Consider the following 22,849-nt stretch of genomic DNA (forward strand, 5'->3'; position numbering starts at 1 on the left):
TCTGTCGACGAATTTCATCAGCCAGGGTCCCTGTGCAAGATTACACTTACTGTAAAAAGTAACTTTCCTACACATGTCGTAGTAGAACTGTTTGCTTCTATCATTCTTCTGCTGCATTTTGCAAATAAGTCTTTAAAACAAATGCCTAAATGTATGCAGTAGACAAATTAAATAAACAAAATGAATATTGCACAATAATAAAACATGCTAGTAAAGTAAAATGAGAGTAAAATGAAATAACTTTACTGATATGATAAGTTGCCTTGCCAAGCATGTTCAATATGAAGCTTGTAGAAAGCTCAATTTAAAATATTTAGGAAAAACAGATTTGTTATAATTTATAAAATGTCATTCTTGTAAATAAACATCAGTATGATTTACAGTGCTGATTGCCAGCTGAAATTTTGACAAGATTTATGCTCTGGTTGCTAGCTTTCTTCCCCAGAATGGTGCAAGTTTGAATAGAATTTGGCCCATTTGTGTTTAATGGCTGAGGAGCATGTAAGGCTCGCACGTTTAAAATTTATGATAGAGCATTACAAAGGATTGCTTTGTACATTGACTTAAGATCTCTAGTGACATTATTAAAGGCTGGTTTATTTCATTGCTTCTAGTAAAATGTGGTTCACCTTTGAGACATCATTTTATGTACATGTATATAACTGTTATTTGTTTTCTTATTGCAACATGGAGTATGAATGAGTATTTCGTTTAAAAGAAAGACTTCCTCTCTAGGATCCTTCATTTTCCTATTTCTTGTCAGAGAGTAAAGATTAAATACATTTTGCTATGTAGTGAACTTCATTCCCATTATGCATAATAACGTTCTTTTAGGCATACAACAAAAACAAAATAATGCATCCTCTGGCTGAAGTGCATAAGAAGCATTTCTGCACCTTTCAGTTTAACTGTAAAACAGCTAAATGAGAAATCTTGCACAATTTTAAGCAATTTTGTGGCTAATAGACTCTAAACAAAGAGGTTACCAAGTTCTTAACTGAGAGAGAAAAAGTTGCAAAAAAAAAAGTACTTACAAAAGTGTTGCATTTTCCTATGACTAATTTAGGAATCCAAGTGGCAACTCCATTCATAACTTTATAGTTAAGAATGTGTATCTTCCAAAATAAACTTATATTTTGGAATGTTTATGACTGAACTGAGGTGTTTAAAAATAAACTAGAGAAGCTCTGAGGTCTTTTTTTGGCAGTGATTTTTAACTATCTATTTGAAAAAAATAGTTCTGCTTTCTTTGGGTGTACATGCAGAGAAATTAGTGGGTATCAGACACAGTTTTGTAAACTTGTAAAAACCACAGAATGTTTTATTTCACCAGATGCAATTTTAGAAACCTGTAGTCCTTAAAATTATAAACATTTTAATGTTTTCTTTAAAATTAACAGTATAGAATCTTAATTTTTCAAAATAGTTAGCTGCTCTTTGTGAATGCTTTTCCCAAAGCAAACTTTCCTGAGTTGTATCATACCATTAGTTTCTAAGCAGAACAGAAGTTAACTAAAAATTTCTTTTGAAAGGAGGCTGGTACACTACGGCTTCGTGTACCAACACTCTGGGCCTGTTTTTTACCTTCCTCATATTACACTAATGACTTCATTTAAGTTGCTTTTGATTTATAGCAGTCCAAGAGAAACATCAGGTCAGTCATGCTTTTAGCAGCTCATAATACAAAATAGGATGTGAAACAATGCCTTTGCTACTAAAATCTAGTCATCTCTATTCAGCGTTTCATAGGAAAAATTGATGGCTGGATTCTGAACTTGCTGAAATCTGTAAAAGCAAGGCTTTTCTGTCAACTTCAGCAGGTGTCGAGCTCTTTCTTCTGATCCTACAAGGATTTATGTGCACACATAATTTCACATAAGCAAAGTCATTGCTGATTTGAGGTGCCTAAGTTTTAGCAGTATTTCTGTTTTTACTGATGAACGTTATGGTTCCATTATGAGTTGTAGTTGCATCGTCCACAATCAAGGCTTAAAAGCTATTTTTCATTCTTTGCAATTTTTAGTGGTTATTTTGTCTGCAAAAACAATGGATGAATTTAGAAACACAAAAGCAAGGATTTCTTAGCATAAGAAAAGGTATGGATAGATGGAGGCTGAGGAGTAAAAAGTATCATTGTTCATAGGGTATAAAAAATGCAATACTAAGGTTAAAACAAAATGTAGTAGCTGGAAGATGCAGATGACTGCAGTTTTTTCAGCAGCAACACTTACGTCTCCTGTTAGAATGGCTGAGAACCTCACAATGTTGGATGTATTTATCCTTCTGACATCACTGTGAAAATGAGCCCCATTTTGCAGCACAGACTCTGCAAGTAAAGTTATCTGCTTATTTCAGACATCTCCAAGACTACCTGAGCCTTTGCTCTATATGTAAGCCATTGAACCTTCTGTCATCCTTTAGCTGAATAGCATCTTCGTTTCTTGCTATTAGCATATAATGTAATGATTCTGCCATCCTTTTTGCAGCACAGGCAAGAAGGTGTGGTTTTTTCTGCCATTTTAAGTACTAAAAATGAACATAAAAGTGATATTTATATTTATTAGTCTCATTCAAAGTAATTTTGAAAGTTCATTAGTTAGCTGAACAACAAATTCTTCAAGTCTTTTCTTCTTTATATCTGAGGGGCTCTGTCTGTGCTTTCTGAGTTCCTTCCAAATACCCTCCTGTAGTATTGCTAGCTTTTTCCATGTGCTCTTATAGTTGGGCAAAGGCAGTATGAGCTGTGGCTAGCTTTGGTGTGTTGGCTATATAGATAGACTAGTAAATAACACTTGCAACCAGCTATGTGTCTGTTGCCAAACAATTCCTAATCATGTTTCGCTTTTAATAAAAGCTGGTAAGACTATTCAACTAAAAAAGTTTCTAGCCTGACTTCCCACCAGCAGATTTATTACAAAAACCCCATAGAAGAATCTTGTATATTTGAGATAGCTATCCCTTTAGTAAATGTAATTAAAAATGGCCAATGAATTCAGGGTGCTCAGAATAGCTGAGGTTGGAAGATGACTCTGGGCCATACCTGATTAGGTTTTGAGTATCTCTGAGGATGGTGTCTCCACAACCTCTCTGGGTACCTGTTCAGTCTCACCATTACAGAATACTCTTATATGAAACAAAAGTTCCTGTATTTCAGTTTTACCTGCTTGCCTCTTGTCCTGTCAGCTGGGTACCACTGAAAAAATGCAACGTTCTGCACCATGAGGTATTTATACACTGTGTAAGATCCCCCAGCAGTCTGCTTTTCACAAGCCTGAGCAGTGCCAGCTGTCTCAGCCTCTTCAGGTACATATATGAGAAGCTCCAGTCCCTTAATAACTTTCAGTGCTCTTGTTGTACTCACTCCAGCTTGTCTCCCTCTCCTGCACTCTTCAGGTACAAGACTGCACATGTTTTCTGTAACTGTTCTTACAGTTCACTACTGTTGAATGTATGTAAACTTTACTTAGTAAGCAGTAGAGGTAATTACTGATTTTGTACATCAACCCAAAAATGTGACTTAAAAGTATATTTGATTTTATTTTTACCTGTTCGTAAAATATTAAGATGTGCAGAAGATAAAGAGGGAATATTTCTCAATACTGTAAGCAGAATACTTTGCTGGTTATGTAAAGGAGTAGCATCTTTTCTGTCACTAATAACACTATTTATTGTTCTGGATATGTGATTTTGGATAACAAAATATGCTACGTTGAAGAGGAGTAATGTTGGTATCCAATCTTCTGATTATACCTGAAGTTTTCATGAGGTGAAAACTTTGTTTTCACACAGGAGTGGCACAACTATGTGACATTTCAAACTTTCTGAATCCGTAACTTCATTGTATTGTGAGTTCCACACATTCCAGTAAGAGCTGCATGCACTTGCACTTTCTCAAGTTTGATTTTTTGCATCAGTATTTTCAGCAAAGTCAGGCAGACTGGAGGGAAAGAAAACAATTCTAATCTACCAAGAAAGTTGTCTCTGAGGATTTCTACAGTTGTGGAGACATTTTAATTTTGAAATTTTGCGGGGATCACCATCCAGTGTTAGAAAACAACCTCTCAATTTACAACTGCTCTCTGGCTATCATTTATTTCAATAAATGGTGCATTTTTTTTATGGAATAGCATTTTTGCCAGTGACAGTAATCATAAGGAAATATGCCCTAAATGGCATTTTATTATAAATTCCTCTCTGAAATAGACATTATCAAAAAAGGAGAAAAAAAAAAAAAGAAAAATATCTGCAAGATATTTGTGTGTCAGGATTCTGGGGAACCTACAGTTATTGACCTGAACTAAAAAGTGTAATTCTGAACTGTAATTAATATTTAGCTAATTTAATTTAAGAAAAGACAAATACTAATTATTTATTCAATTACTGATTCTCTAATATAAAAGTGGAAATAGGAAAGGAATTATTCTTAAACAATCTACATATATGTGTATGTACATATTCATTATTATATATTTTATCAAGTTACTTCCTAATCCAGCAAGATTACAGCCTTTTCCTGAAAACTTTTTATTCATTTGTTTTCCTAATATGCTCATAAACTTAAAGGTCCAAGTATTTAGAAAAACTGACACTGTGGAGTTGGGTTAGATTTTCAAATCAGTGCCTGTTGAGTATGCACCAGTGAGGGTTGCTTTCTTCTAATCCCTTTTGTCCCTAGCTTCTCAAGGAATATAAGGCATTAGCATACAGCAGATGGACTTACAAACTGTATTTGAGTGATAATACTGAGTACCACTAATAATTTAAAGAGAATACCTGCCATTAAATGGCTCAGAAACAGTAAGAAAGGAAACATCAGAGCAAGACAAAATTAGGGGTGCAGTCAGTGGAGAATTGATAGAAACATTTTCTGCAGAAAAGAATTTTACACCATTTTACGCTTTATAAATCTCAGTGAGATTGTTATTTGTTAAATCAAAGCTTCAGTTTCCCTCCTTTTTCAGGTGGCTCATGAGTGGTAGAAAATAAAGTTATTTGATGAAGGATCATGAGAGATGAAGAATGTCTGGGGTTCAGTTTGATAAAGTAGATGTAGATTAACTTGTGGCCTTTAGGATCTGCTAGTATTGATTCCCATTGATTTGGTTGATTATTTATTCATGATTCATGGTTTGTGCATTGAGAAGATGCAGAACACTACCTGATACTGGTGAAGCTCATGCAGATAAAGACTCTTTGATAAAGAGTCAGCAGCAAAAAGCTTTGGGGATTTCCTCAAACTAAAATTACAGGTGATTCCTTAACTAAAAAATTGTCACATATTAATGTTGAAGTACTTTAGCTAATTATTTAAATCAAATCACGTACAGTCTAAGAATTTATTCAAGCAATATACGTTGAAGTGAATAGTTTTGACATAAATGTGTGCAAACTAAGTAAACATTGTATATTTTGCTAGTTTTACAGATAATATGATACTGTTCCCACTTCAATATTTCCCCGTGTTGCATCAGAGTCAATTATGATGCATTCATATGTTGAAGGAAAACCATTGTGGTTTGTCTACACTAAGGCCTTCTCTTACTGTATTACTTCTCAATTTCTTCTTAAGCTGGGAGAGACGTGAGTGCTACCTAGTATTTGTCAGAGCTATGATGTTTGTCCAGCAATATACACGGGGTTCAGTTCTTCATGCATTTGTTCTTTACATTTTTAGATAAGTTTAATGGATCTGTTCCGTTAGAAATATGGCTACAGAACATCTACACATTAGGGAAATTTCATATGGCTGTTGTTGCACCTGAAAAAATAGTCTCAGTTTCAGCACTAAATGGAAAGAGAACAGCATCAATGTTCATGGTTTTACAGTTTAACGTACCAGGTGAGAGCTACTCTTCAGAGTGGTTGTCATGCTAGTTTCAAAAACTGCAAAAACATGTGGGCTTTCTAGGGTTGAACAGTCAATGCTGGCTGAGTGCCAGTATAAGTAAGATGTAGAGAAATGTAATGGCCCAGAGCAAGCTAATGAATGACAGTGTCACACAAGATCTTCAGGGAACAACAAGAATATGCAGGTCTTAAATATTTTTTTGTGCTTTTTGAGAATATGCAATATATTTTCTAATGTGTTTAGGGGAAAAAAAGGTGCCCTCAAGTGTAAACAAATATAATTTAAGTGAAAAAAAAGCAGTAAGGCATAAGATGTATAACTGGAAAGTACTGTTTATTAAGAAGTAGCAGCAGTAGTAAATCGAGGCTTCTGTGAGTTATTATTGTTCCTACTGCTAAGCTGTATGTATACAGTCTGATTCATTGTTCACAAAAACATGACAAGATGAAAGAGGTGGATGGCAGTGATAAATTTAAATGTAGAGAAAGGGAACAGGATAGGCAGTTATAAAGAAGTGGTGGTGCAATGTGTGCAAGGTTTGAGGACAGCTGTAGTCATCTAAATTCTGCAGTTGTCCTGGGTTAAACTGTCATTACCCTTTCTGTTGCCATTGTATAATGTATGCATTGCCATATTCCTTGGATATATGCTGGTGTGCAATCCCGAGTGTGAGTACAGACTGGGACAAGAAGTCACTGAGAGCAGCCCTGCGGAGAAGGACTTGGGAATTCTCAGAAATGAAAAGCTGGATGTGAACCAACAATTTGCACTAGCAGACCAGAGGGACAACTGCATCCTGGGCTGCATCAAAAAAGGAGTGGCCAGCAGATTGAGGGAGGTGATTCTTCCCTTCAGCTCTGCCCTCAGGGGACCCCACCTGGAGTGCTGTGTCCAGATCTGGAGTCTTCAGCACAAGGATGTGGACCTGTTAGAACAGGCCCAGTGGAGGGCCACAAAGATGATCTGAGAGAAGAAGCACCTGACTTACGAAGACAGGCTGAAAGAGCTGGGGTTGTTCAACTGGGAAGAGAATGATCAAGGTTAGACCTCATTGTGGCCTGCCAGTACCTTAAGAGGGCTTTTAAAGAGGAGGGAGAAGGACTTTATATACAAACAGATGATGACAGGACAAGGGGCAATGGCTTTAAACTGAAAGGTTTAGATTAGATGTTAGGAAAAAATTCTTCTGGAACAGGTTGTCCAGAGAAGTTGTGGTTACCCCATTCCTGAAAATGTTCAAGGCCAGGTTGGATGGGGCCCTGAGCAACCTGATTTAGTGAGTGGCATCCTTGGTAGGGGGTTTGGAGTTAGATGATCTTTACAACCCCTCCCAACCCAAACCATTCTATGATCATATGATTCCCTCAGGAGTATTGTTTTGATTAATGTTTGTGTTCTCTGCACACATCTGCTATATAGCACAGATTCAACATTACAGAGGTGCAAACCACAACATCTGAACCTTGATTCTGAAATGTGATGATGTCCATGGCAAATCACTATTCAAAGACTATTTCATGAGAAAATGTCCTGATGGTTTAGTTTGTAAGAGAGGAAAAAGAAATCTTTTTAATTATGATAGCACTTGATAATGTTAAAATTTGAAAAACACACTGTACTTAAGTTAGAAGAAAGATTGCTGTTTGCTATATTTTAAGCCTCTTCAGAATTCATAATATTTTTAAAGTGACAGGAGAGGCTTGTTAATTCTTCTGAAAAAGAGTGCTTTGGTACCTAATTAGGTGGATGAATCCTATTATTTAAAACAAACTGTAATATTTCAGAAAAGTGTGTGTGTCTCTTTCCCCAGAACAGTTTTCCATTAAAAAAAAATCCACCTGCTTTTTTTCCTCCAGTGGTAGTCAGAAATGGATTGCCCTCTAGTACAGGCTTCTACAATGATTATAAATAGTCAGGTGCAGAGGCACCAAACATTATTTTGGAGGAAAACAGTGACGTTTTCTTCATTGGGTCTCGTGGTAGGAAGCCAAATAAAAGTTACAATCTAACCATTTATAAATTAATGGTCCTGCATCATATACACAGTGTTTATTCATGTACCTTTGCATAAACCATAAAAATGGTGGTAATTAGGTACACAGATGATATCCTCTCCAGTTTAAGTATCAAGTTTCAATGCTCACCTGCAACTCAGTAGTGGGAGACTACTGTCTCACAGACTTTCCTACTGGAATGATTCCAGGATGCAGGGCTCCTGGAGGTGGTCTTTTTTGAAAGGACTTTTATGGTTTCTGCAAGACTGAATTCTTAGAATTAACTGTGGATGAACAGGCTACTTTTATACTGATAGGCTATCCAAGATGGGAATGTCTAATTACAGATTAAATGTCATAGAATCATAGAATGGCTTGGGTTGGAAGATCAACTAGTTCCAACCCCCATGCCAGGGGCAGGGACACCTTTCACTAGACTGTGTTGCTTACTTACAGTACCTGGAGCATTGAGCTCCAAGTGTGGAATAAAGTCAATATCAAAAAAAATTATATGTTAGAAACTGAGTGTTCTCTGTGCCTGCCGATGTCTAAGTTTTCAACTGTCATTTCTTGTTTTTTCAAGTATCACAGGATTTTCATGTTTTCTAACTTGATGTTTCTCTTTATCTGGATCTGTCATGCCACATACAGACAAAAGTGAAGGCTGAAAAATGCTGTCTGCTCCACTGTCACTTCACCAAGCATTCTCCAAACCCTAACGAGGAACAACAGTCCAAACCAAATAAGACAAAAGCTGATTTTAAGTAAGAGTGCATGTAATATAGGTGTTTAATGTCTTAATGTGATTTATTTCTTAATGTGATTTAATTTCTTAAGGTGATTAATTTCTTAATCTTGTCACTCTTTTCTGTTGTGTTAACTTAATTCCAAATATAGACATAGCAAGGTAGCAAAAAGGAATTAAATGGATTAGTTGTCTTTTAGTCACAGTCCTCTAATAATAATGTAAAATAAAAATGCTATGTCTTTAGGAACTTTGCAGGAAATTTTTGCTTCTTTGATGTCATAATGTAGAAGAAGCATATGTCAGCATTTACCTTTTGCCAACTGCTGAAGCTGGTTCTGATCCTGAGAGGGTGGATTTGCAGGCCTGCTTGTTCTTAACTTTCACAGTTTGTGAAGAGGACTTGACTTGTCACTATACAGAAACTCTCATTTTCCTGTGAGGTTTTTTTTCCTGTTATTCTGAGATGAGAACGGATTGTACTATTTAGCTCAAGATCATGTAGAGCAGGAGAGATTTGAGCAATGGAGGATTGACTTTGTAGTGCACATTTCAGGATACCCTTTTAGATGCCGGAAATCCATTCAGGATACTGTTTAGATGCCAGAAACTTGGACCTCGAGAATACTTTTCAGATGCTGATTGCATCACACTACTTTGCTCTAATACACACATTTTTGCAGGGGAAGCATGGACATAACTAAGGGATGTAGAGCATCTGTATTAACATCAACAGTATTGTGGCCCACTACAAGATGTCAGAGGCATTCTTTACAGGTGACAAACACTCTCTAAAAATACTACAGCTACACTGAGACTTACAGTTATCCTTTTGATACATACTTGATATATAAGTGACCACCTGTCAGTGATTAGAGCTTGTATTAAAGAAATAAACAAAGGGATTATAGAATCCTCACTTGTTTTGTGGGTTTGTTTTGTTCTGAAAAAAAAGGTCTCATTTGAAACCCCTTAATGGAGAAAATGTGTATTCTCTGAGAAAGGATACTTAAGAATTCAGTGACATACATAGTTAATGACCAATAAAAATCAGATATTTTCCCAGAGAAAGAAGTTGAAAATTTCTATCATTACAGTTGTTGGTGGTAAATCCTCATATTTCTGGTGGAAAATTATTACTTCTCAACTGATGGTATTTCTATTTTTAAGACATTTGTCTCTTGGCAAGTTCAGTGTTACTAACCTTCCTTCATGCCTCTGTTGGAGGATTATTGCTCTATCTTTGTGTTAAATACAGCTACACCTTTTTCCCTTCTTCTGTGGTGATTTTGTTTGCTTGTTTGTTTGTTTGTTTTTCTTTGTTTCTTTAGTGCTGGCAAGCTGCTGATGTAATTAAGTTTTCAAAAGAAGAGAGGGTGTGGGTGCCTGAAAATGTTAAATACAGGTTAATTCTAGACATGGCTTTGCACGTTTACATTTCCCAGTTAACAAACAGCTTCATAGTGGATTTCTCTTGAATCTTTGCCATGATATACTGCCAGCAAATGGGAGTGGTGAAAAATACTGGGAAGACCAGTGACTGCTAAAATAACACAAAATAGTGGTGCTGTCATCACCTGTTGCAACAACGTAGAGTTCAACAAAAAAGGCATGTAGTAGAATACCTTAGAATATTTGACAGCATTGTGTATACAGATCACATTCAGGAAAATAATTCATTTTTTTTATTCTATCCACAGATGTTTGATAATCACTCATTTTGTTTTAGTCAGCATCAAGAATCTGGTTCCTTGTAGTATATGAAGCAGACCTCTCTGAAATGTTGGGAAACTGCTTCCATCTTAATAGGCAGGATATTCAGTCCTGAATATCTTTTTATACAAAGCAGTTGTTTTAAGCCTCATCTTGTAATCTGGATGAATTTTGGTATTGTAATCCTATAGTAGTATTAGAAAAAGAAAGACATATATAGTTTCTGATCTCTTTGCAGAATTATTTTGCTTTGGTATGTGAAGATTGAATACATTCTTCTTGAAATATCTTTTGGAATTTGATCCTATCTCTATTAGAGAAAAAAGAAGTTACAACCTCAGAGGAAATTTTGGACAGCAACAAATCAAAGATGAGTTGCTTTGTTTTCTGTACTGCAAAAATATTCAATTTCTAGTTACCTGTTTAAAGTACAATGAAATTGCTGAGCACTGGCTGCAAATAACTACAAAGATTTTTAACAAGAGCACAAACCTTAACATGACACTAGATCAACCTAATTTTAACAGTAATGTCAAATAACTACTGGAACAGGCAAAACCCCAACAAAAATATATTTGAAAATCTCAGGAATATCTGAACAATGGATAAAAGTCTAAACTTCTACATCCTTAATGTTTGCTTATTTTTAAAAAAATAAGTTTTTATTAGGAGGAGCCACATTTGTGAAATAGCTGATTTTAAGTCTGTAAGAGATTAAGGATCTCTGTTTTGAAAATGGTTTTGATATAGTTATACTTGGTATTTTTGTCACCATTTTCCCCAGTAAAGTGGAAAAATTCAATTACGTTTAAACTTTAATATTAAACATTAAGAGGAATGAAGAAAATTTAATCTAAATTATAGCTGTTGGAACAGGAAAAAACATTGTGTTACATTTACTTTTAAGTAGTATTCATTTTTAAACAGTAAAAAGAACCTGTTTTAAGGAAATCTTTGGTAGCCATGTGGAATGGACCTAGAATATTTATACAATATTAGTTTACCTATACTTTTGCATTATATTATAAATATGTTTTCAATAGGTAGGAAACTAAAGATAGTTCAGGCTGTCATAAAAATTTTATGAAGTCTTATCAGCCATGGAATTGTTTCACAGCCAATGAAAACTCAGGGATTGCTCAGTTTGCATTGCAGCATCTAGTGGAAAGGTTGGAAAAGGCTGTTCAGCTTTCTCAATGGGAACAAAAACTTTTTCAGAAAAGTCATTTAAGTACAGATTGGCAAAGAAAGTTGTAGATAGCCAGTTTACAAAACTAAAATGAACACAATTTGATATGTTAAGTTACAGCAATTGTTCAAACTTTCATATCATTATAAACTAAATCTGAAATTTTTGCTTTTTTTGCGGTCAGTTGTCTCATTCTCCAAGCAATGGCCATGCAATACTGAGCTTTCCCCTGGCTATTATTTTTGTCAAGTTTTATGTATTTCCATTTACTATATGTAGGGGAAAATAATTGATTTGAAACATATGTTTGTAGTCGTAACTAGCTTTTTACAACATATACACTTTATTTTGAGTTATATTTTGTCTAAAATATTATTCCTAGATCTTGAATAAAAGAAAATTTGCAAACAGGAATTACTCTCCTTTGATAGTTCTGAAATGTTTCTGCTCCTACAAACAGGAAATTCAAGCCCTTGATATTAAGTAAGGAAAATGAGTGAGACCTCACTCTAGAATAGCTGGTCACCTCGTGACTGCATGGTTCCCCTCAGAGTAAAAGATTTCACAATTCATTTTGTGCACTCCTGCTTGTTTGTAGCATTGTTCAGTTCAGCAGCTGTTCCAAAGCAGACTTCTTTAAGGGTCTAAAACAGTAGCTGTTCCATGTCTTGCATGTATATTTTTTTAAAAATTTTGTGAGATTTTGTAGCAATTTAGTTATTTTTACCCAGAGGAATTATTTACGTTCATTGATTCAGAAGAAAAATATGGTTTTAAACTACATTATTTTAATGCTTTGTAATGGTAATATTTTAGGAACATTCCCATTCCTGCAGTTAGGTTTGTCTTTGGGCAAGCTTTTTTGACAGATTTTGGATCCCTGAAGTGTCCCAGTCAAAGATGATGAGTTTTCAGTGTGACACAGGAGAAATGCATAGAAAATTAGCATTATCTCTGTTACACATTCAGCATTATTCATACATCTAGATACTTCAATATGCATTTATATTGATGAGACAAAAGATAGAAAAAATCTACATCTCGTTAATAACTATTCAATTATTTTTAACTTTAGGACCTAGGTGACTGAAGTAAGCATGTTTAATGTGTTTTTAAGTTCTATTAATTTTATTTTATTTTATTTTATTTTTGCATGCTTCTCTTTTAGTTATATATGGAAGTATATTTGACTCCTCTTTTAAATCAAATCTCTTAAATGAAAGACAAAAAATACATGCCTTTGTAATAAATTATGAGTAAGTCTAGCTGTCAGCTATATAGTGGGTCAAGAACTCTGTACAATTCTAGAAGAGAACTTTGTGAGAGTAAAGTTGAGGTGTAAGAGTAATCTCTCAAGGTTCATAGTCTGGGAAAAAGTTGCTTCTGCATACTGCTCTTAATAGAGACTTTTCTTGAAGAATAAGTTTTGGCTTCTAGCCACACCTGCTTGCTAGCTACTGTACATTTATTAAGGCAGGCTATTTAGTTTTTTATGTACCTCTCCACGACTGCCTTTGAAGGCATGCTGACTTGTTTGGAGATGTGATTAATTATAATTTTCTTAGGGAAGACTAAAAAGTTGGAATTTTGGAAAAAAATTCGAAGGATATAAATTTCTTTTACATATAGAAAAAAATGTCAAGGGATAGCTTAGACTACAGAATCAGCTTTTGAAACCTTTCTACTTTGTATATATCTTTTGTGTATTTTTCTGTTGTTGACTAATGTTTTGTGAAAGGATCTAACCCAAAATCCAGGTAATTTGAAGAGATGCTCTCTGTCCATCTCAGTGAGTTAATATAATGCCCTGTGCGATCAAGTACCATTTAGCAGTGAGTCATTTAGCATACATTCTAGCTGCTGTTTCAGACAGGCTTTTTCATTCCATAAGGGCCTTAGTTTGAAGATACAAGCATTTAGTGCATCCTGGTTACGGAGCTGTAATGTACAAGAACTGCCTATTGATGCTGTAGCAATGACAGAACTTTCAACTTAGTCAAAATCCTACTGGATATTGGTGTGCATTCTGTGCTAAGTAGACAGATCTCTTAACTAATGGGATCGATGTGAAAAAGGGTAGGGGGAGGGCAGGTACATGACTTTCTTTACAGTGAGTGCCACAGCTCCTGGAAGAGCAGCATACTGTCCTAGCCAAAGATGTACTTGCTTGCCTTGCAGTTTTCTTTAGGATTCCTTGCTGTGTGATATTTACTCATTGCAATGTTGAGTAGTACACAGAGAACCATAAATAACTAAATGCAAGCTCAGGAACCATTTCATTTTGACACTCCAAATACCGAGCAATTTGTAGCTTTTGCAGATAAATCCAAAATAGTGAGACCAAATATTTTTTCAAAGTTCTGTATCTCATATTTTTAATTTGCATTTTGTTGAAACTCTTGTAAGGGTACAGTCCTTAAGGACAGGTCAGAAGGCTCAAAGACTGTTGAATGTGCGACAAAGAGGCCATAAAGAATCTGGTCAGATGTAGCTAATTAAAGGTAAATGAAGGACAGCTGCTTTTTATGTTGCCAGCACATCTTTGATCTGCTCTATCCCTCAGACCTCTGTGGACAAGGTAGTTAAATACAAACTAGGAGGCCTATTTTAAAGACATTAAAACCCTCCAGGGCAATCGAGTGACAGTCCAAGCAGCCATAAGCTGTTTGCTTTATTCATTAGAGAACTTTAAATGTGTCAAGAAATAGAATAATGTCCCTGCTCTTAGATCAGCATTAGCAATGAAGATTACAACAGCTCTGGGACATATGAATAGGCAAACTTCTTATGAAAACAAGTTTATTGAGAAGCATTTTACTATAACAGCAACGAAAATATCAGTTACACATTTTTGTTGCAAGAATATTGATTCAATATGCATTGGCATATCTGAAGCTGTAGTGACACAAACATCATGTAACCCAGTGCTGACCTCAGTGGTCCCTTCAATCATAGTTTAAAAAACTTCCATTTCAGACACAAATCCAGGAAAGAATATGTCATATGTGAGTGGCATAATAGCCTGTAATCCTTGTTGAAAAATTTATGGAGAATTTGCCTTTCACTTGTGTCTAGAGACTCCGATACTGAAGTTTGTAAATTGCAAGTGTTTATTTTATAACTCAAAGTTTTAATGCCAATACAGCATCAGAAAGACTAACTAAAGAAAAAAATCAGCTAGCTGTATAAACAACTCTTTATTGCTAGTCATTTTGGAAAAAGTGACTTTGCCCAGAGGTATTTGTGATATCTTAATGTTTTTATTGCTATTTTTTTAAATAGGAATTGAAGTGGAAATTAAAGTGAAGCAAATTCCTGTAACATTCTAAATGGTGAATTCTGGAGATGCATGACATATTTCCTCAATAATATTTAAGAACTTGGAGAAAATACTTGCCTTTTTTTTAATGTTGTGTGCTGTGTTTTGCTCCATTATCTTTTTTGTCAGTACCTAAATGTTACATGGTTTGGCTGCATACTCAAACTCTCTATGGAATTCAGCCTCACTGGAACAGCTTTGGTATTTTAATATCAGGTAAAGGTGTGAAAAGTCTGGAATTTTAAAACTGTCTTCTTGACTATGCCATAAATGCAAATTTCATAGGTCTTACCATACACAGAACGTTTCTACATAGCATTTTACCTCAAAGAGGCTTTATATGAGTAGTGCAGTTGGAACTGCATGCCTCTGAAAGTAGTGTATGCTACTGGAGTTTGGAAGAAACTTTATTCCAAAAAGATCTAGCTCTAGAAGATCCTTTGTGACTAGGCACTGATTTTTGACATCTCCTTCTAGTCTTACTATAGATGTATTTAACTATATGTAATTTAAAACTAACTTAATCCTCCAAATTGCCATAGATTTGTCTAATGGCATGTATATAAGTATTTCTGTAGTTAAACCATAGACATGAGGTTAATCAAGTTGGTAAGTCTGTGAAAAAGGACTTAATTTTTTTCATTCTAAATTAATGAGCAAATTAAAACTCAGATCAAGCTGGAAGATAGTCTTTGGTTTTACTCAGTAAACAGTATTTGGAGAACATAAATGAGCATTGAGTAGTTTAAGTGAAGCACATTAAAAGATTTGTAGAGCTGTATTCTAGGAACAGTAAGTATAAAGATGTGGTTATTGCTGGTAGCATGAGCATAATATCCTGATTTGAATGATTGTTCCTTAAACACTGTGGAAAACAAACAATGAATAAATTTGTGATAAATTTAGAATAGTTTGCATATATACTTTAAAGTTAGATATTTTTTACCCAGGGGAAAGAAATACATTGATAAATTAGAATTTTGCTGAAAGTAAGTCAAGTACACACTGTGGATCAAAGAGCCATAGTTTTGATAGGCGTATCTACACATGGTCTGCTCACATGGAATCAACATGTATCAGCTTGGCTGTGTGTTAGACTGAAAAAAAGTCCATACTATGTCAGAACTGCTATGAAAGGGAAATACAATAGCTTGATAGAACCATTTCTCTTCAATTTAAAGATCCAATAAAAATAAGTTTAAAAAAGGAACTAAAATATAAGAATAATCTCAGGGAGGTTTACCTCTGTTTTTTCAATTTTCCAGCAAAGTACCTGAGGCATCAAGACAAACACCTTCACAATATGTTCCTTATTGACAAACTCTGAATTGCAAATGTTGCTTTATTATTATTGCAGTAAACTCTCAGTACTTGTATATGCATGTGTATATTCAAGGGGAAATTTGCCCTTCCAAAGCTTATAAAGATTTATACATGTGTACCCAGGCATAAATCACAACTTATATCTTGTATCATAGCATGACTATCTTGTCATATCATCCTGTATTCATAGCATGATTATTTAAGAAGCTCCATACAATTTTCTATCTTTATTCTCTCAACTGCTGGAACCCCATTTTCAAGCTCAGCAAAAATAATGACTACAATTACATTTCTCTTATATTTGCAGTAGAACTGAACAGTTTCTCATCTGGCAATAATAATGCTTTCTTTAGCTGAGCAGGGAACAGTGAAATCCAGCAGATTCTAAGTAAGCATTGTGAGCATCAGAGATGAGAGGTTTGATCTGTCTGATGTGAGCATTGAACAGGAGCGCGTTTCTGTCTGGGTGTGTTGATTGGGACTTGGAAACTGAAGGGGGGTTACAGCTGAGCAACAGCCAATCTAGACAACATGCTGCCTGAAACGCTCATTGCCAGCTCCCATCTTTCACACATCTAGGATGTGATTCTCCTGCACTTGAGTTAACCTTTACTTGAAACCTTGAAGATTAAAATGCTCGTTGGCTATGCCATAGGCACCGTTATTTTTTCAACACAGACTGAATTGCTTTGATGGAGATTGCTCCAAGAACATTGACTACTTTCAGCATAAATGCTATAGACTAAATGTCGGAAATTTCCTTCAGCTGCTGAAGTCTTGGGCGGGGTTTTTTTGAAAGTCAGGTAATCACAGTTCCCAACCCTGCTTTTCCTCCATTCCCAGATAGCAATGTTACATTGACAGGTTGCATCTGTTACTTAACAAGATACTGAACATGACACAGCTCCTCCTGTAGACAAAAGACTTCTAAAATGCTACGGTAAACCAATAGCTTCTCCTGGGATCCTCCTGTGATCAACTAACACATTTTTAAACACAGACATCCTTGTCCACACCAAGGGAAAAATCATAATCAACAACTTGTTTAATTAACATGTTTTCTAGTATATTTTCTCTGTGTAGACAAGGTCTCTGAGGGAGAATGACTCATGAATGCAGCATTTCTATTATGGAGTACTTCTTTTAGTAACTTTCCATTTCTCCACATTTTCTAAGGAAAGCATTGATTTGACTCACTACCTAAAAGGTTAATTAATGTTTGTGAGGAGCTCCAGGGTACCATTAGTTAATCCCATACCACATCACTAAACAAATCCTGGGCAACAGTTAAAATAAGTATCACTTTCTTAAGTGAAGGCTAACAGGTAGATCTTTTCCAGCACACTCTACACTATACTGCTGTATAGTTTTCCTTGGAGCCTTGTTGACGTGTACTACAATTGAGGAGGGCACAATACGGGACTGCCTCCCTAGGAAAGGAGTGGGCCTTGGCTGCCACACATATAACAGTGAACCTAGCATTTTGTGGAGTTTTCTGAGGGAAATGTGCTCTTACAGAACAGGTAAAAGCTTTATGTGTCTGTGAAGATGGAGTCAGACCACCAGCTAATAGAAATGAGCCTGTGTAGAACTGACCGCAGGGACACTTTTTTCCAGAGATGCTTTTTTCCAGGAATTGATGCTTTTTCAAATAGTGCTGTTACAATCAGGAAGAGATTCCATGCTTCATATTGTCAAATGGAGTGTTTTAGCCAACAGAAATGCATATTTAAGAGGAATTTGTCATTGTTTTTGTTAGGATACAAAGATCAACACAAGATTCTTTCTGTCAGACATATATTCTCAGAAGGAAATGCATAGTACACATAAATTATTTATGATCATTTCTTACATTGTAACTGTATCTATGTAAAAGCCAAAATAAATATAAACTGTTCCAGCTATACAATATACAGTGCTGATGTGTCTATTGCCACATTTTCTATGGCCAGTCTCCTGTCTGTTGTGTTTCTCCAGTGACTGTGTTATTCCAGGGAAATGAGTAACACAAGGGGAGGAGGGTGCATAATGACTTCTACGCTGTAGGGGGTTGTCTGAACTAACACATGGATCATGCTCTACATCTCTTGAATCTGTGTTCATGGTGTATTATGCAGAAAACATGTAGAGGGTGAGCTACTCAGGTTTCTTTGCAAGACAAATCAGTGTGCATCACAGGCACTTCACACTGTTCAGTTCATGACTCTGAGGATTGATGAAATGCTGAAGACAAGAATTTGTCTCCTAAGGAAGACCAAAGCCATAATGGTTCTATTTTTATCTGTGCTATTTTGTAAGAACTGTTTTCATTCTTTTTCTCCCTTTTCAGTGAAGAGATGAAGTATGGGAACACTTGTGGAAATGAAGAGAGCTATAATCCTGTGCTGCTGAAATCTCAGACTTTCACTTGCCAGTTATATAATTACAGCATATTCTAAACAGTCAAAGTATTCTCAAGCCATATATAATCATTGATACAGGATTTGTATGTGTGATGGAATAGAGAAACAAAGAAAAAAGTAACTCAAAATACCCACAAGTCACCAAAATGTTTGCGTTGAAGACGTAAAAGGTTGCCAGCGTGAAATTTTAAGTGTGAATCTTGTAGCAGGAAACTTAATGTAATCCATAATGGGAAACAATTTAAAGACAGAAGATATTATTTGGGAAAGGGAAAATGCTTTACTGAGGAGGGTCAGTTTGGGGGTCAGTATTTTCTGTCATTTTATTCCCTCCATGGACTCAGTTACTGAATTCCCTCTACTACTCAGTTACAGTAGTAGAATTCTGGACTCCCTTCTTGGTTGTTGATATTCCACTTGTGTACAGTTAGAGTATGTCAATTATGACAGCTGGTTATTTCTTCAACACAGAGATTTTGATTATGTCTTGTTTTATGGTTAGTATCCAGTTTTCAGAGGGAATGTTTTCCCACCCAGAAGACAACAAATGTTGGAATGACCCAGTAATTGTTCTTTCCTATATTTCCTTTGGGCTCTTGTTCAGCTAGTTGGATCTGAGTTGTTTTAAACATAATTAGAGCACCATAAATCACTCTGGGTTAGTTTGCATGTGACATCACCAAGGAGACCCAATGGGATGATTAGAGTATTTTTTTGGACAATGTATCTGTAGCTGTGTTAACTACTTTGTCATGAAAATGAAGTTTGTAAACAGTAGTCTTTGCAGAGTAACAAGTTAAAATATATTGCACCCTGATAGAGCTGTTTAGTAAATTAGATTTTCATAGCGCTAATTGAATTTGTCACAAAGCTGATGAACATTAGCTAAAGAAAGAGCTATATATTTTATTTTATTGAGCACATCTCAGAGTGCTTGTAATTTAGTAGGGCCACCACACTTTCTGGGCAGGCTATCAAGTAGGATGTTGTAATGATTTGCATGACTACTATACTAGATGGAAAAATGTAGCTCGTATTTGTAGCTGTTCCATTAGCGTGTTGCACAGTGTGCACTCCTTTGGTGCTCTTCAGAGAGCTATGTCATAATCCCAGCATCTTTTGAAGAATTCTGTCTGGTGAAATCAAGTAACTATACATCGTTTAAAACCTAGTGTGTTATTGTATGATGAGACAAAGGAAAGACTGAGAAAGCCAGATAACCAATAGAATCCTGAAGTTATCAAAACAGAGTTCTTGCCAAGGACCTTGGAATTCATCTGATTCACTTACTGGAAAAATTCCCAAATTAAAAATTATCCTATGAGGACCAAGAAAATGGATCCAGATTCTGGCACTCTACAGTTTTCTCCCAAAATGGTCATTAATGCTGCAAAAACAGAATAGGGTGAACAACCCTTGGCCCCATGGTTGGCCCCCTGCTGTAGGGTCTATCTGCCAAAACAAGATGGAATAGAAGATCAAAAACGGAAAGGGAGTGGGGAGGTGGGGTAAGGTTGGAAAAGGAGAACTTGGAAAAGGAGGGTGGTTGGAAAGGAAAAAACTCTTAGACTATGCCCCCTGCCAGCACTGAAACACTCGACTGCAGCTCCACTCGCAAAGCACCTGTTGGCAGCTGTTGGAGTAGTTTACAGGTTTTGGGACAAAATCAGGATAGAAATCTTATAATCTATGTTCACTTATGTGACATGTGATATGGCCTTATTTAAGTAAAAGAGAAGTAATTTTTGGACAATAAGTACAGCAATAAATATATCTGCACAGAAATAATGATGACAGTTTTTGCTTTCATTAGAAAAATTGCATTCTTTTTAATGAATATTATTACTACTACTATTAATATCCTTTGGCTGATATCACCTATGCTGTCTTCCTTTTATCCAGAATTGAAAAACAAAACCATGTTCCGTGGAGTGAAAAGAAAATACAGCAAAACAATGATCATAAATATTAACCTGATACTGTCCTTCAAACTCAGTGGCACAAGCTAGGGATCAGGGGCTATCTGGCCATTTTTGTGTTTTGCAATCTTTATGTATTGGAGTCGAATGATAGGAAAGAAAAAAATTGTTTATGTTAAATTAGAGGTTTCAGCAAGTATTTTATGTCAGGAACTCCGTTTAAACATTTTAACATCTTTACAAACTTTAATGTAGATGCCTGTTAAATATATTTAATTTAGATTTCTAACATTACAGTTTAAGCCCTCTCTTTGTTGCTAACTCCAAAAGTTATTTGTATTCATGTACAAAACTTTTTGCAGTTCTTTGCTGTTATATAAATAGCTTATTATTCCTTATGATAAGTATATAACAATTATCAATAATATGTGTATTTGCTGTGTGAAGTATATCAAGCAGAAATTAAATGGTTATTTTTAAATATAGGTATTTATTATAGGCTGAGCTAAAAACTCTGTTGCATTTATGACTATAATGAGAATCCTCCCCTGCTAATGCTTTGGTTCAATGTAAAAGGCTTATTTAGTAGGTACCTATGTTACTCAGATGGTTTGGATAAACTTGAAATAGAAAGTAGATAATATTTTGAAATTTAATCCTCTCTGATATAAGCTTTAAAAAAAACCCCACAGTTTTCCTGTTCTATCTGAAACATTAAACTTATTAGTTCTAAAATAATTGATATTTGAAACTTTAAGCCTCCCTGAGATTTCTATTCAATAATGAAAAGAACTCAAGTTTCTGATACTGCAGTGTACGCTGCTCAGGTGGGGCCTGGTTCCTTCATGAAGCCCACCAAGAACTTTTCTCCATCAAGTCTGTCAGAGAATAGGGCCAAAATGCAAATTCCATTTGTTCAATAGTTTGTGTGTGGAACATTTCAAAATGAGAGTTTTCATTTTGTGTTAGCGTAATTTCTTTACCTTGCTTAGAAAGAGAAAGGAACTGAGTATCCTAGCATGTAAAAAATTGTCTTAAGTATTAGAGACTGTTAATAACACCTGAGATCAGACGTGTTCTGTGCCATTAAAGTAAAGGGACAGAATCTGGAGCATGAGACAATGACATCTGAAATAGGAAAGCATCTAGTGGAAAGTAAGCATGTGATTAATTTCAGTAGGACTCTATGGTGTACATACTTAGCTGGGAATCACCAAAAGACACATTCTTTATTACAAAAAACTTTGTAACTATTTTTACTATAAAGATAAATAAATTAAATAAATGCACTCAAACTTTGTAATAAGTATAGTCTTCACAAACTGGTTCTGTGTGCAATAGCATTAGGTTCATTATGCTGGATAAAAAGATGGAAGGTGGATATTTAAGACTCAATAAGACAGGGGAACAGAAATTTCAAAAACATTGTTATTATTATCTTGGACATAGATGTATATATATAATTCTTGACATTTCAAAATCCTGTAAGACTTTTATAGTGGTTTCATTATCTCTGCAGATTGATAGATCTCAAAAATACACTTTTACTCTGATCCTGATAAACATATCTTTCTATTGTATGTTTGCTCTTTGGAATGATATATGAAATGGATAGTAGAAGAAGGAAAGCCTAGAAAATTTAAGCAGAAAATTCTCCCTGGGTTGCATATGGATTTTTCATGAGGTGTCAGGTGGGTGGAAAAAATAACAGAGCCAACTTTGAAGCTGGTGGTGACAGGTGCATTTAGGATCTTCCAGATCTCTCTTACCTTGGCATTGCCTCCTTGCAATTCACACCTTCTATTCAGGCATGTAGAAAGTTCCCAGCATGTGTATGTAAGTGCTTATGATGAACAGTGGAGCAGGAAGAGGAAAAGCCAGGACTAGGCATCAGCACAGAAAAATGAGCAAAAACTATGATTAAATTGATCACGTAGCTTACATCCTCACTTTCTCTACAATAATGAAGAACTAACACTATTTACTGTCAAAAATCCTTACTATTCTTACATGCTACAGAGGAGTATGTTTAATACATTAGGTGTTTTAGTAGTGTATCTTCAATGACATGCTTAGGTTTTTACTTTATTTTGCAAATTTCAAATGAGTCAATGAAAATTAAACTACCAACTATGTAAAAATGTTTATTGGGCCTTTTTTATTATTCTTTTATAGGTCTTGTAGAAATTTGCCTGATGCATCCCCTTGATGTAGTGAAAACAAGGTAAGATTGTGCTTGAACAGGTTTTGTTGACACTGGAAGATATTCAGATTGCAAGCTGTCAAAAAATAAAATCCTTGAACTTCTCCAAATAAGATAACTTGTGTCTTTAATGACATTTATATTTACTTACCTGTATCTACAGCATTCAACAGATGAAATTTGAGTAGCATGAC

General features: G+C 35.3%; 1 protein-coding gene across 1 annotated transcript in view; it reads left to right on the plus strand.

Annotated features, from left to right (window-relative positions):
- Positions 1 to 22,849, plus strand: part of SLC25A21 (solute carrier family 25 member 21) — a 236,484-nt gene that overhangs the window by 107,080 nt on the left and 106,555 nt on the right. The window contains 1 exon segment of the mRNA XM_050335786.1: positions 22,628 to 22,676. Coding sequence (XP_050191743.1) covers positions 22,628 to 22,676 — 49 coding nt within the window.

The sequence above is a fragment of the Myiozetetes cayanensis genome, unplaced genomic scaffold (genome assembly GCF_022539395.1).
Source record: "Myiozetetes cayanensis isolate MyiCay16 unplaced genomic scaffold, myiCay2020 scf6-25, whole genome shotgun sequence".
Taxonomy (NCBI): Eukaryota; Metazoa; Chordata; class Aves; order Passeriformes; family Tyrannidae; genus Myiozetetes; species Myiozetetes cayanensis.